The sequence below is a fragment of the Equus asinus genome, chromosome 26, assembly GCF_041296235.1.
Source record: "Equus asinus isolate D_3611 breed Donkey chromosome 26, EquAss-T2T_v2, whole genome shotgun sequence".
Lineage (NCBI taxonomy): Eukaryota > Metazoa > Chordata > Mammalia > Perissodactyla > Equidae > Equus > Equus asinus.
The window spans coordinates 33227527-33242264 of NC_091815.1; the positions used below are offsets into that span (position 1 = coordinate 33227527).

Sequence of the window (14738 nt, forward strand, 5' to 3'; positions counted from 1 at the left end):
TGGTGGTGGTGGCGGGGGGGGGGGGGGGGGGGGGGGGGGGGGGGGCGGGGCGCAACAACTAAAAGCTATAATTAATAATTGTAAAAGAAATATTTGAATTACTAGCCATCTAATCAGTAATGACTATCTGTTTACCGGTGTCACTTGGTGGCCAAAATTGAGGCCAGAGAGGAGGCTGGGACAAAGACCTAGGCAGGAGAAGACAAGGTCTGAGCCAACACAGGGCCCAAGAGACAGAGAGGAAGAGACAGACAGGGCAGAGTGACAGGGCTTGGGGACTGATGGGGAAGGGGTACAGTACCAAGGGGTCTGGCCTAGTGACTGGATGTATGGTCGGCTGTCCCCAAGATGGGGACGTGGGGGAGGCGCTGATTAGCAGGGGAAGATGGTAAACTCAGTTTGTGATAAAGTCGAAAAACCTCTCACATCAGAGAAACTGCCAGGACATTCGGGGCTCGGACCGCTGGGTCCTTGAAAATGAAACAGGCTGAGGACCGCGATTCCTGGTTAAAATCCTAGAGTCCCTGACTTGCATCATTGGAAATGACAGCTACCATCTTGTTCTTTGGCATTGTATTTCAAAATCACAGCAAGAGGAGGAAAAAAATATGTATCAACGGCAGCACCGGGAGATCCGGCTTGAGAACGGAAAGATGCGGAGTCGGGGGCTAAGTGCATCCTTGACCCCACAACACGGAGCAGCCGGGAGTCCAGATTCTCGAGGCCTGAGAGATGGGACTAGGGGCCCAGACGCTTGGGTCAGGCCCTTAAGGCTTTGGGAGTGTAGAGACCACGGGGGGACGCCAGAGACCAAGGCGTCCGGGCCCCTATCCTTTTATTTTATATTGCACTTCAGGTGAGTCATTGGTAGGGAAGCGAGGGTCAGGCAAACTAGATGCGACACGTCGGTGGATCCGAGGAGTGGTCGGGCACAGCCCGCTGCGTCACACTGGGAACATCCACTCGTGGGCTCCTGTTCCATACTGCAGAACAACAGAGGGCGGGCATGAGAGGGACGCCATACTGCAACTCCCAGCAGGCCCTGGGGCGTCCCAGGCTGAGTGCTGGTGGAGTTGCACCCCCAGGACCTCATGGGAAATGTAGTCCACTTCCCGGAATCCTGCACCAATCACGGGTGGGGGGGGAAATCGTAGCAAACACGGCGCAGTGGAAGAAGGGAAATGTAGTTCTCCAAAGACGAGTTGTTGTTAGGCCCCAAAGGCTCTTGGAAAAAAATCGTTTTCAGCTGAGAAAGCCCGGATAGTCAAGAGAGGTGTGGTTCTAGGACCCGCTGCACAGGAGTTTATAGAAGCTAAGAGGAAAGATGGCTCTAGGTCCAGTGCAGAAAAGGAGCCCAGAAGTTCTCAGGAGAGATATCTCAGCTCAGACTAATGGAAATACCTCCAGAGGCTTATGAGAGGAAACATTCCTGGGGCAGAGAGGGTGCCAAGGTCCAGAGGCTTGTAGAGGAACATTACTCAGGCCAAAGGGGTAGCCCAGGGCTCTAGGGTATCCACCAGGACGGACATCGTGGCCAGAAGGCTGGCTTAAAGTCCCAGAGGCTCATGGGAAGGGGATTTCAATCCCGGGAAGACACACATGTGCACCAGAGGCTCACGGTAAGGGATTTCTCCCACTGGAAAGATACTCGGGGCCGCAGAGACTCGTGGGAAGGGGGTTTCTCCCACGGGAAGGATACTCGGGGGCTGCAGAGGCTCATGGGAAGGGGATTTCTCCCACGGGAAGGATCCTCAGGGGCAGCTGAGGTTCAGGGAAGGGGATTTCTGAAGCCAAGGGTCCAGAGGCTCGCAGGAAAGGGTCATTTAGCCCCAAGAGGGATTCTAGGCCATAAAGGCGCCCAGTTCAAAGGCTCGTGGGACATGAACTTCTCTGCGGAACAAGCATCTAGTCCATTTCCAAGCGAGTGCACCTCACCTGAATCGCCTTCAGCTCCTCCTGGAAGCGGAGGATAAGCTCAGGCCCATTTTCCATGGTGGGAATGTGGAGGTGCTGGGGAAGACAATGCCGTGAGGACGGGCCTCCTCCCCCTTCTTCCCATCTCCAGTGGCAGCCCCTCCTCACCTTGCCTTCGTACAGGATTTGGTGCACAGGGCAGACCTGGCAAGCGGTGCCTGAGCCAAAGATTTCCCGGACCCGTCCTTCCTCCAGCGCCCGCAACACCTCTTTCATGGTGATCTTCCGCTCTACCACGCGGAACTCACCCTGCAGGCCAGAGACAGAAGCATAGGAGTCCAGCCTCTCCCTCCCTAAGGATGCTGAGAAAGACAGAGAGCCAAGCGAGGGAGACACACACCCAAAGAGAGGGGGGCAGAGACATGCCAGTGTGCCCCAGCCCCCTGATGCTCTGGGCCCCCAACACAGCAGCATCCCACCGCTCCCACTGCCCGAAGACACCACGTCCTCACCCAGGACTGAGCCAGGTCCAGCAGACTCTGTCTAACCACTCCAGGCAGGATGACACCGTCCAATGGGGGCGTCACCAGTTCCAGCACTGGATCAGGTGTAGGGAAGCCGGTGTTACCCCACACCCTCATGCACACCCTCCCATCCTCTGAGGAGGCCCCCACCCCCAATCCCTGAGACCTGCAGTCTGCTAGAAATTTATGGTACCACCCACTTCCACCAGGGCTTGGGTTGGGTCATGGGTGGGCTCACCCCCATCCTCGTGGGTCCAGTAGACGAAGATGTTCATGGTTCCCACCTCAGTGAGCTGGTGGTCAGGCCCATACAGCCAGAGGACCTGTTCACAGCCCTTCCTTTTTGCCTGCTGTTGCACAAACACTGTGGGCGCATAATTCCTGGTAGAGAGCAACATGGATGACCAGGGCAAGGGACCCCCATCCTTCCCCAATGTGGCCTTAGATGGGTCTTTAAGTACCAGGGCTGACCCTGCTCTCCCCAACTCACAGCCCTCCAATGACTCCCCAGGGCCCCCGAGACAGAATCCCTGGGCAGTAGCTTGAGGTCACGGCTCTAGGTTGTCCGTCTCCCCTCACCCCCCTTTCCCCACTCTCCAGATCACAAGCGCATCACTGTTTGCTTTGCTGAGATCACTTCCTTACCCAACTCCCCAACTGACCAAATCCCCAAGTGTCCTTCCTTCAAAACCACCTGTGATGTTGCCTCCTTTCACAGCCGTTTCCAACCCTCAGGCTGGGTTCCAGGCCTTCTCTGGGCTCCCCCAATAAATTAAGCCCCCTCGATGACTTCCCGTATCATCCTTTCAATACTGTCTCACCCAGAGCCGACCCTTCACCTGGTCACAAGCCACCCATGGCTCCCTACCACCTTGGGATAAGATCCAAGCCCCTCAGTCTGGTGTTCAGGGCCTGTCCTGGTCAGTGACTACTTGTTAAGCCTTTTGCAAAAACCAGACTTATTTTTCTTTGCTGCCAACTTCTTTTTTTTTTTTTTAAGATTTTATTTTTTCTTTTTCACTCCAAAGCGCCCCAGTACATAGTTATGTATTTTTTTAGTCATAGGTCTTTCCAGTTGTGGCATGTGGGACGCCGCCTCAGCATGGCCTGATGAGCGGTGCCATGTCCACACCCAGGATCTGAACTGGCAAAACCCTGGGCTGCCGAAGCGGAGCTCGAACTTAACCACTTGGCCACGGGGCCGGCCCCTGCTGCCAACTTCTGTGACTCTGCCCCCCCAGCCTGTCCCCACACATGTGGCCCCCAGGATTAGAAATTGTTTACCATCTTTTGTACCCAGGAAATCATCTCCTTTCTACCCATCACACTCAGCTGAGGTGTCACCACCTCCTCCGTGAAGACTTTCCCAATGCCCCAGTCACCTCCATCAGAGCACATGCTGCCCTAGATATTAGGAGGCCTGGGAGGCCCTGGAGGGCTGGGCCGGGATCTGACTCATTTGTATCCCCAGCACAAGGGCTGGACCCTCAGGAGACATCACAAGATGTGTGTTGAAAGGACCTGAATGAACTACCAGCTGGGGCCACACTTGCCATCCCAGCATACCCTTACACCCCCCCACCCCACCTGATCACCATGCAGGAGCCCCTTCCTACTGCCCCTTCCTACTACTGCAGGAGCCAAGGGCCCTGGGGACAGAGAGTTACTCAGACAGTCCACACACAGGGTGATGGGCGCTGGAGGCCCAGGGGACTGTGGAGCTGGGCCTGGGGGCACCGGCAGAGCCTGCGTGTTCAGGGGAGGCCACCTGGGGGAAAGATTCATTTCTGGAGGCTTGGGGGGGGCGATCCTGGTTCCCCCACTGACCTCTACCCAACCCCTTCCCATCTCTGAGACAATCTGTCCACAGCAGTTAGCACAGACCCCCCCTCCGCAAGTCCCCCCACACATTGCCAATGACATCACATCCCAGTGTGCGAGCAGAGCTGTCCCCAGCCATGAGAAACAGGAAGGGAAGGACAGGAGACATCCAAAGACACACCCCAAAGTGCAGGCACTACACCCTGTGTCTCTGAGTCGGGTGCACCAGACTTTTGGGGGTGGGGGAGGGACTACTTACCCCCCCAGCTTGTAGTCGCCGACCCCACCCACCCAGGCTCTGATGAATGTCGGGTCAGCCAGGAGGGAGACAGGGTTCATGATGCCTCCAGGGAAGTATGAGCCCACGGGGCAGAGAATGACGTACAGCAGGGCTTGTGTGGGACAGCTGACACCTAGAGTGGGCTGCGATGGGCAGGGGGCATCAGGGACCACGGGCCCCCCACCAGGGTCTGGTTCCCCAGCCCCACTGTACGCCCAGTCCCAGGAGGCAGGCCCACCTCATTCCCGATGAACACAGGCCGCACGTAGAGGCTGGTGCCAGCACTGCCAGGAACCCAGTCCTTGTCCACTTCCACCAGGCGGCGGATACACTCGAGCAACTCGGCCTTATCAAAACTCTGGGTGGGATCCAGATGAGTCAGGGGGCCCTCACCCCACCCCATGCCCTCCTCCCCCCAAGCTGGCCAGGGCCCCTCACCGGCAGGCAGAGGCGCAGGGCCGAGCGCAGCAACCGGTCTATGTTGAGCCAGGGTCGGAAGAGGCGCACCTGCTGGTCACTGCCTCTGAATGCCTTCATGCCTTCAAAGATCTGTGGGGGACAGGTGGGTGGGGGGCAGAGACCACCTCAGACAGTCATGGAGAGACAATGAAAGACACCAAGACAGAGACTAACACACGAGGATACAGACACAGAAGGATGCAGACACAGGGAGCTGGGGAGACACTAACATGCTGAGCACAGAGACGGAGAGAGAGAGAGGAAAGAGAGACAGATACAGAGACCCAGAGAGACCTGAGAAAGCAAAGGACAGAGACGAGAAAAAGCAAACAGAGAGACCCAAAGACAGATAGCTGGAGAGACCCAGAGACAGAGGTACAGAGAGAATGCCCTGTTTAAACCCTTCCCAGGTTACTGCTACTATTTCTCAGGAACGATGACTATGTGGGAGTGATTTTTTTTTTTTTTTTTTGCAGGGAAAGATTCACCCTGAGCTAATATCTGTTACCAATCTTCCTCTTTTTTTTTTCCTCCCCAAAGCCCCAGTACATAGTTGGATATCCTAGTTGTAAGTCCTTCTAGTTCTTCCATGTGAGCCACCACCACAGCATGGCTACTGACAGAAAGGTGATGTGGTTCTGAGACAGAAATGTACCCAGACTGTTGAAGCAGAGCACACCAAACTTTAACAACTAGGCCATCAGGGCTGGCTCAGAATTGATGTTTTTAAAAAGAGTCCTTGTGTTTTAGAGGAAGACTGAAATGGCTATGGATGAAATAATACAACATCCAGGATTTGCTTCAAAATCATACAGAAAGGGGAAGAGAGTGGAAGTCTGCATGAAACAAGATGGTGCCCAGTAGGTGCTCACCGATGGAGGAGGGTGATGGGGGAGGGGGGATGTTATATTCTTCTACTTTTATGTTTGAAACTTCTCATAATAAAAAGTTTTTTCAAAATACAAAAGGAAAAAATTTGATCCCCACCCCACCCTGTTGTGTCCCCTGGCCTTGGAGGCCCCACAAGATCTGGTCTCTCTCACCTCAGCCTCCCATACTAACAATGCCCACTGGGTCCCCACCGTTGGCCACTTCCTGCTCCCAGGTTTTGCACTTGGTGGGTCCTCTGCCAGGAAACTCTCCTCCTTGCTTTTACTTCATGTCTTCCAATTCACCTCTTAGGGCTCAGCCCTAATGTTACATCCTTCACGGTGTTACGTCCTCACCCCCGGACAACTCAAAGCAGCCTGATTTCTGCCCCATGCTTACCTTTTTCCTTCTTCACTGTTGGCGTCACTACAAATGGGAAGTGCCCCAGGGTCCCCTGTGTCCAGGGCAGTGCTTGGCACAAAGTAGGTTTTTGTTGAATGAGTGAATAACTGAATGCATGAATTAAGAACGAAAAAAAAATTTAAAAGAATAGGGGCAAGAGGTGTGAGGGGGAAGAAGCTTTATCAGATAGTAAAACAGATTATAAACCTACAGTACTTAAAACAGCGTGACACTGATATATGAGTAAACAGAATGAACAATGGAAGAGTCTAGAAAGTGATTATAAAGCAATGGGGGGAAACATGGTTAATTCAATTAAATAGTCTTAGAACAACCAAATATCCATCTAGAAAAAAGATATTAAATTGGATCCCTCCCTCACACTTCACACTACAAAAAATTCCAGGTGGATTAAATATTTAAATGAAAAAAAAATTAAACCATAAAAGCTATAGAAGAAAACACAAGATAACTGTTCTATATCTTGAATTGGCTATGGTATTCTAAATATGAGAAACCACAGGAGCCAAAAAAAGAAAAGATTGATACATTCAACTGCATAAGAATAAAACAAACTAGGGAGAGATTTTCAACTCCTATCACAAATGGTTTATCTAACATGTAAAGTACTTCAACAAATAAATTTTTAAAAACCCACCCTGATAGAAAAAACAGCCAAGAAAATGGACAGTTCACAGCAAGGAAATAGTAATGGCTCTTATGCTTGTGAAAAAATGGTCAACTTCATAACTGGGGTGTGTGGGTGGGGGAAGGCAAATTAAAATCACTTTGAGATACCTTTAAAACCACTCAGGAGATTGTGAAAGATCTAAAAGTTTGACAAGGGTTGTCCAAGATATGGGGTAAAGAGGCTCTGCTGGTGAGTGTGGAAACAGATACAACTTCTGAAACAATGGATATGGCAATGCCTATAACAATTAAAAGCACACATACCCTTTGACCCCATGGTTCCAGAAATTGAAAAGAGATAAAGATACACTTGCACTTGAAGGAAGTGATGTGTTTACTAGATTGTTTATTGTAACATTGTTTATAATAGTACTACAAGAATAGAAACAACCTAAGTGTCCAAGAATAGGGGATTACCTAAATGAGGCATTGTTAGGATGGAATACTATGCAGCAGCAAAAAAGAAGGAAAAAGTTCTTCAAGAGCTGTTCAGGAATCTCCAAGGAAGAAAGCAAGATGCCAAACAGTGAGTGGACAGGATGCTACTTTCTGTGTGGCAAGAATGGAGTGGACCAATTATACACATCAATGCTGATATCCAAACAGCAGAACTCTGGACGGACATGGGAAGGGGTAATTGGCGCTGCCTCTGGGGGCGGGCAGCTAGGTCGCTGGGAAACTGGGGGGTTCTATACCCTTCTGTACATTTAGAATTTTGAACTGTGTGACTATATGACTCATTTTTTAAAAAGATGTTTTTAATTAAAAAACACCCTGGATGGTGAAGTGGTGCACCTACAACATGACTGACAAACATTAATGTACAATTGAAATTTCACAAGATTGTAACCTATCAATAACTCAATAAAAAAAAACTGAAAAAAAAAAACTGACGTAAAAAAAAAAAAACCACCCTGGATAAGATTTAAAATTTAAAGATACAGGGAGATAAGGACATAAAGTAGATTAATGGTTGTCAGGGGCTGGAGCAAGGGGCATGGGGCGCGACTCCTTAATGGGTATGGGGTTTCTGTTTGGGGTGATGACAAAGTTCTGGAACTAGACTGTGGTGATGGTTGCACAACACTGTGAATATGCTAAATCGATACTGAAATATAGGCTTTAAAATGGTTAAAACAGTATATTTTATGTTATGTGTGTTATTATCTATGTGTATTATTACCATGATAATAAAAAATAACAATACAAGTGGTTCACTTGTCATTCCACGCGTGGCCCAGAGTGAGGATGACATGGGACGTGACTTTCCCGTGCCTTTGGCTGGCCTCAGTTCCCTAGATGAGAGGGATGGCAAAAAAGTATGTTTGTACACCAGGGCCTCCAAACCTCTTCATGTGCACTCACTCAACTGAAGGAAAGGTACTGGGTCCCCAGCTGGACGACAAGCTGCTGTGTTGGGCTGAAAGGAGAAGTAAATAAATGGTGGTCTCCCCAAACCACCTTCCCGAGGGCATCTGTGGACAGAATCCCGACTGTCTGTCAGTATCTAACTGCCACCGAAGGTGTGTCTCCTCTGCACAAAGTTGACTGGTTCTAGTTAAATGTCCAGAGTAGGTGAGAAAAAAAAACTCATCAAAATTCTGGGGAAAAAAAAAAAAGAAAGCAAAACACACCCAATGTCACAGAACCCTGCCCCAGGGACAAAAATTAGTCAAACGGCAAAGCAGCTACCAGAGCTGCAATATGTTTACCTAAACCTTGTCCCAACTAAAGTTTCCTAAGGCAGAATCCGCTTCCAGCCTTAGCTTTAAGTTGTAAGCCAAATGCCTCCCGGGTCTCTCTCCTCACTGGCCCCTCACCAAGTCTGGCAAAGCCGATCCGCTCCTGAGTCCCTATCTGGGGACAGTCCCATGCTCTACCTGGTCCCTGGCCAAACCCCTGAGCACCCTCACCAGCCCTCCTTTGCCCTCTCTCGCCCAGCCTGCCAAAGCCCTCATGTCCCTGAATCTCTCAGCCTCGTCCCCTCTGGGCCATCCCTTGGCTCCAGCCCCAGCTCAGGCCCACATCTGCCTATTCTCTTCTCTCTTGACCTTCACCCCAGCCTGACCTCCAGGCCTCCAGCTCATCCTCCACATGGCCTGAGAGGGGTCTCACTATACCCAGAGCTGCCCCTGCACCTCCCCTGCTCAGAGCCCTCCACGGCTCCCACTGCGCTTGACAAGGTCTTAGCCCCTCAGCTCCTCTGTGGCCCTGATGACATCCTCAGCCTCTCCCACAACACTCCAATCCAACAATTCCCCCAAAATATGCTGGGCTCTTCTTGTACTACCTTTGTACTGGCTGGCCCCTCTCCCTCTAACACCCTAAGCTCCCCTCTTTGCCAGGACAGACCCCACTTTCTTTCAAGTTAGAGGTAGGATTGCGTTAGGTTCCTCTTCTGGCCCCCCACAGTGACTCAGCTGCCTCCATCAGAGCACAGATCTCACTGCGCTGGAGCCAAAACATGGAGTTTTTAAGTGAAGAAACTGGGTCTGCTCATCTCAAGGAAACTGGCATCACCCAACACGGGGCCTGGAACACGGGAGGCCTCAGAAAATGCATGATGAAGGCATGGAAAGAGGAAACACACAAAACGCAAACCCAGGAAGGTGGCCCCAGCAAGAGACACAGCAGGAGGGAAGAGATGTAGAGAGGAATGGGAGAGAGGTCGGCTGCCATGCCACCTGCATTGAGTAGTGAAGGCCGGAGCAGGCCGGGTGCAGCATGAGGTTCTGGAAGGGCTGGATTCGGGGCTGGCCCCAGCCTTTCTCCTCCTTCCATTCCACCATCAGCATGTGGTCGGTGAATATCTTCCCAAACACCAGGGGCTTGCTGAGGTCAGGCTTCTGATGAGGCGCCTGCGTCATTTCCAGCTGCAGATCTGCAGCCTGAGAAAAGACAGGGACACGGGGTGTCCTAGAATCCAGCCACAACCTCTAAACTGAAAAACTACAACTCCCATGAACCCCTGGAGCTAAGACCTAGAGAGTAGAGGGACCTGTAGCCCCATGGGCTTCTGGGACATGCAGTTTCACTTCTCTCCCACTAGCTAATGGCAGGCCATTAGGCTACCCTATTGCCACCCACCTTCACCTTTGGGCCCTGGACCTTGTGCAGATGCCCAAATCTAGCCCCCAGCCCTCTCCTCCCTCAAACCGAGGAGTCCCAGCCCCTCCTCCTTAAGATGCAAAAGTATATCTCCTCCTTTCACCTTGAAGTCGGACGAGGCATATCTTCTGGGACCACACAGAAGCCAAGTGACAGGGAGAAGTTTTCGGGCGCAAATCTGGGGGTGGGGTCAGAAGTAAGAAAGGTCGTGAGGCCAGGAGAGAGAGAAGAGGGCCCTGGCACCCCTTTTGCCACCTCTTGCACATAGGAGGTCCCTCTGGCCTGCTCTGTCCCAGGTCCAGCACATCCGAGACAGGGCATGTGGCCCTGGCCAAGACCTTTTCCCTGTCCTGATCAGCATGCAGCAGCAGGATATCCTGAAGGAGGCCAAGTCCCCTTTATGCCCCTACAAGGGCCATCCCTAGAAAGAGTTGAATCAGCTCCCATTCCCTCCTCCACGTTGGGGCAAAGTCAAACGCAGGCACCTCCCACCCCGGGGAACTTTGGCCCCAGCCCTGAGAGCAGCTCAGACCAAAGACGATGAGGGAAGGTGTGCAGGTAAGTGAAGCCGTCCCTGGGGGACCCAAATCCTGACAAGAGTTCGAAAAGTAAGAGACCTATGTAGAGATCATGCTCCCCAGGAATAGCCCCCAGCCCCCTCCGCCCTCAGACCCAGGAATCCAAGCCTTTATTCTTTCAGCGTATTCGATCAACTCGGCTCAGATTACCTGAAGCTCCTAATCCTACACCTTGGACATCAGTGATTCCAATTTTGTTCAGATCTCAGGGCTGAGGGGCAGCTACATGGACCTGGGGGCCACCCAAGTCGTCAACAGATACTGCTCAGATGAACACTTCCCTTGTGGTCCTGGCCGAGGCGAGCAGGGGAGAGCAGTTCTGGCTGTGTCCAGCAGGGTGGCCTCTCCCCAGTGTTCTTTGCCCTCACAGTGCCTCTTTCTCCAGCCCGGCAGGAAGGCAGCTGGCTCATGAGGATGGGGGAGACGGAACAGCCTAGCCTGCTCCTGCCTTGTGAGCTGGGTGAGCTGACACCAATCAGTGAGAATGGACGTGAACGGCCGCAGTCGCTGGTCGGTAGGTGAGTCATGGGGAGAGGGGGGCTGCAGGGCTGCAAAGTCCTAAAGTCTGAGCCGTGAAGTCTGAGGAGGGGCCCTGGATGGTGTGGGGTCCAAGGGCTTCTGGGATGATCAGAGTGTAGGTCCTTGGTATGGCCTCTAGGTGGCGATGTGTAGCCTGCCCAAACCTGTGGGCAGGTTTCTGTCCAGCACAGGACACTCACAGTATGGAGAGAATATGGACACACGCGAGAAGCCAGCCAGCATCTGGGTGGGAGAGCGGCCCTCAGAGGGAGCCAGAATGGATAAGGATAAAAGAGTATGAGAGGGAAGACCATGATTGTGAAAATGACAGACATGCAGCAATAAAAACACAAACATTAACAGACAGAAATCAGGGCCAAGAGATGTCAAAACAGATATGATCTTAAAGAGAGAGAGAGACTGAGACAAGAGACAAAGGGAGAGAAACTCAGGCAAAGCAAAACCTGGAGAAATCAAGAAAAAACACTGAAGGGGGGCATAAAGAGAAGTCATGAGAGAGAGAACAAGGGAAGAGGAGAGAAAGACGAAAACCAGACTTCAGGTGACAGAGCACAAACTGAAAGGGAGATGCAGAGAAATGAAGAAAGACTAGGAGAGACAGAGCGATGCTAACATCTGGAGAGAAACTGTCTCAGTGTGACTTAGATACAGAGATACCCAGGAGGGAGAGAAAGCAGAGGCAGAAAAACACACCCACAAAGCAGAGACAAGGTGCTGGGCTCGGTGTCCCGTTTATAAATCTGCACTGGCCTTAGAGACCCTGTCACACTGGGAGAAGCTACCTTCACCCTTCCAGGATATTTCTCTAGGGACAGGGGTCTCGCCTCAGCTCAGAGAAGGTGCCCCACCATCTGACACCCCAAGCCACAGGGATTGGGCCCAAAGGAGACTCTCAGATGGTAGATGGGCTTTGGGGCAAAGAATGTACAAGGACTGGGGCTGAATTAAGAAATGGAGAAGGCGTGAGGCGGAGTGCCAGGGCAGGCCTCTGTAACAAGATGGAGCCTCGTCCAGTGTCTCACGACAGCCCAGGACTGCCGCCGCCACAGTTCAGGACTGTCCTCCCATCACGGCCCAGGAGTGTCACATTAAAGCCCAGGATTGTCACTGATAGCTTAGCACTATCCTCTACATGTCAGGACTGCCCTGAGAAGAGTCCCCGTCGCAGTGGAGGGCCACCCTTGTCTCAGCCTGGGACTGTATCACAGCCCCAAACTGTCCTTGTCACCGCCCAGGATAGATCCCGTCACATGTAGAACTGTCCCATTGGAGCCCAGAACTCTCCCATCACAGACCAGGACTGTCCTATGACAGCCCAAGACCCTCCACATCACAACCCCCAGACTGTCCCTGTCACCGCCCAGGACTGCCCCATCACAGCCCAGGAGTGTCGCCATCAAAGGCCAGATTGACCCAGTCACAGCCCAGGCCTGTCACCATCAGTCACCGGGACTCCGAGAAAGTAAAAATCGAGCCTGTTATCCATCAGATAAGAGTCCCAGATAAAGTCAGGTGCAAAGTTAACAAGTAACCCTTCTCCCAAGGTTATGCTGCAGCTGTCAAGAGTAAAGACTTCCTTCCTTGAGTTCTTGCTGTTTCTTTCCTCACTGAGAAACCTTGTCTATATTCATAGACTCCTGGAAACTGCTGGTTGACATCCGATCAGTAAGAACGGACTGTCCCCCTCCCTCTCTGGAACATCCGTCCCTTTGATAATGAGAAGCTGCCTCGATTGCCAACTCCCCGGGTGCACAGCTTCTGATAAGAGGTTTTAGGAACACAATCTCCCACATCTACCTTAATCTTTAGTTCCAAGAAAGTATGGTCTCGGGTCCAATTCCCAGTCCAGCCCTGAGGCTGAGCGCGGTGCCTTCATCCTGGCCCCGCCCCTCGAGGTCCTGGGGGTCTGATCCTGGCTCCCCCACAAGCTGACTCTTCATCCCCCTACCCCAGTCACGTGCCTCTCCCGTTACAGTCTCCTCCTCCATGTTTCCCTCTTCATACCTCCCATGCGCGTCCCCTTCCCACCATTTACCTCCCCCTCCCCCCATCAAGCCTCGTGCTCTTTTTCAGGGAGCCCCCTCCTCCTCGGCGCCCCACAGCGGAACCTGAGCGCCGGAGGAACGGCTCCAAGCCGGACGAGTGGTTCTCCCGGAAGTGCGCCTTCCCGCGGGGTTCCCCTGCCCTCGGCGCGGGGCCGCAAACCCACCTGACCCACAGAGGCTGTTGCCATGGTCGACGTGGCGGGTAACTGTCCTCTCCCCGGACGCGGTCCCGAGGAAAGACGTCCCGGCCACGCCCCGCTCACAGCCCCTCCCGCGGGATGGCCGCCCGCCCGGCCCCCAAGGCGGGCCCGGCCTCCCCAATTATAAGGCGCCTGCCAGGGGCCGGGCTCTGCTGCAGAGCGCATGCGCTGGAGCCCGTGCCGCGTGGGGGGGGGGGTGGAATGGAAACCCACCCTCTTCCCATCCCCCCACCCAGGATCCTTTCCCGCCACGGTGATACAGAGCGAGAGCGCCCGTGCAGCGGTCCCCAAAAAGGCATTTTAATGGATACTGTCATGAAGCGCTAAGGAGGAGAAGCAGCCCAAGGTAAAAGAGTGGAAAGGCCGGGGGCAGAAACCTCCGCACGTCTCCATCCCTTAGAGAAAAAGAAAAGCTCACTAGATTTGTCGGCGGGCGCAGATCCCATGGAAGAAGGCACAGATGAGAAAGGACCCCTCAGAGGGTGGCAGGTGGGGATGAAGGGGTTGCGGTCAAACCCTGTTTAAAGGTAGTTTTTGTTTCCAGCGAGAAGATTTATGTGTATTATTCTTTGTACCTGTTTAAGACATCAAAACACACACGGTTCACCAGGGCTCCTTGCAGTCTCTTTCCTCCGTGAGGCCCGAAAACTTTCGATACCCAAGCGCCCCTCATCAGTGAGCCTCTAAGAACAGCCCCGGGAGCAGAATTTCCTGGCTATGCCCCTTCCTGAGTGACAACCCAACTTCAGGACCCCCCGAGGCAGAGGGAGCCAATTACAGCCCCTCAGGATCCCTCTCATCTCTAGCAATTCAAAGCCCGCATCCGTGCCCCCTATTTGGCACTCCTCGGTCACGGGGCCCCCAAAATCTTCAGTGGTCAGAGTTCCCTCCACTCCCGCATCCAAGTGACACCAAAATCGTGTTCCTGCTGAATCCTCAAAGGCCGGTTCCTCGGCCACTGTGCCTCCGTAATTCTACCCTGGGACGTTTTGCCCCCCAAACCCTGTCCCCGGGTCACCGTCCCCCAGCTCGAACAGCCACAGGCAAATTCCGATCCCTCCCGCTCAGGGCGTCGCCCAGATTTCTTTCCTCTTCCCCAGCCCTCCTCCCCCAGCACCTAGCCTGGGGCCAAGGGGGTGCGGCGCCCACTGACCGCGCCCCTCCCACTCGGCCAATCAGCGATTGCCGCACACCCCCCGGCGCGGCCAATCCGCAGCAGTTCTGCAGCTCCACCCCGTCGCCTGGGGGACTTGCCAGGGACTGGACCCCCGGCCCCACCTGGGGAAATCCAGGGTCCTCGCTTCCCT

At 53.2% G+C, this 14738-nt stretch overlaps 1 protein-coding gene across 8 annotated transcripts; it reads right to left on the reverse strand.

Moving 5' to 3' along the window:
• Positions 1-54: 54 nt before the first annotated feature.
• On the reverse strand, positions 55-14529 carry BCAT2 (branched chain amino acid transaminase 2). Of its 8 annotated transcripts, XM_070498574.1 has the most exons (12): positions 14450-14516; positions 13850-14006; positions 10172-10246; positions 9645-9848; positions 4978-5088; positions 4778-4897; positions 4519-4682; positions 2677-2819; positions 2427-2512; positions 2083-2223; positions 1936-2010; positions 55-983 (listed from the first exon to the last, which is right to left on the reverse strand). In XM_070498574.1, the coding sequence occupies exons 4-12, from the start codon at positions 9825-9827 to the stop codon at positions 945-947; spliced, it is 1062 nt and encodes a 353-aa protein (XP_070354675.1). In that variant the 5' UTR covers positions 9828-9848; positions 10172-10246; positions 13850-14006; positions 14450-14516; the 3' UTR covers positions 55-944. The 8 variants fall into 8 exon arrangements, with proteins under 8 accessions (XP_070354675.1, XP_014707736.1, XP_070354676.1 ...); XM_014852250.3 differs by having other exon boundaries at positions 13850-14529; XM_070498575.1 differs by lacking the exons at positions 13850-14006; positions 14450-14516 and adding an exon at positions 14007-14028.
• Between the last annotated feature and the right edge of the window lie 209 nt (positions 14530-14738).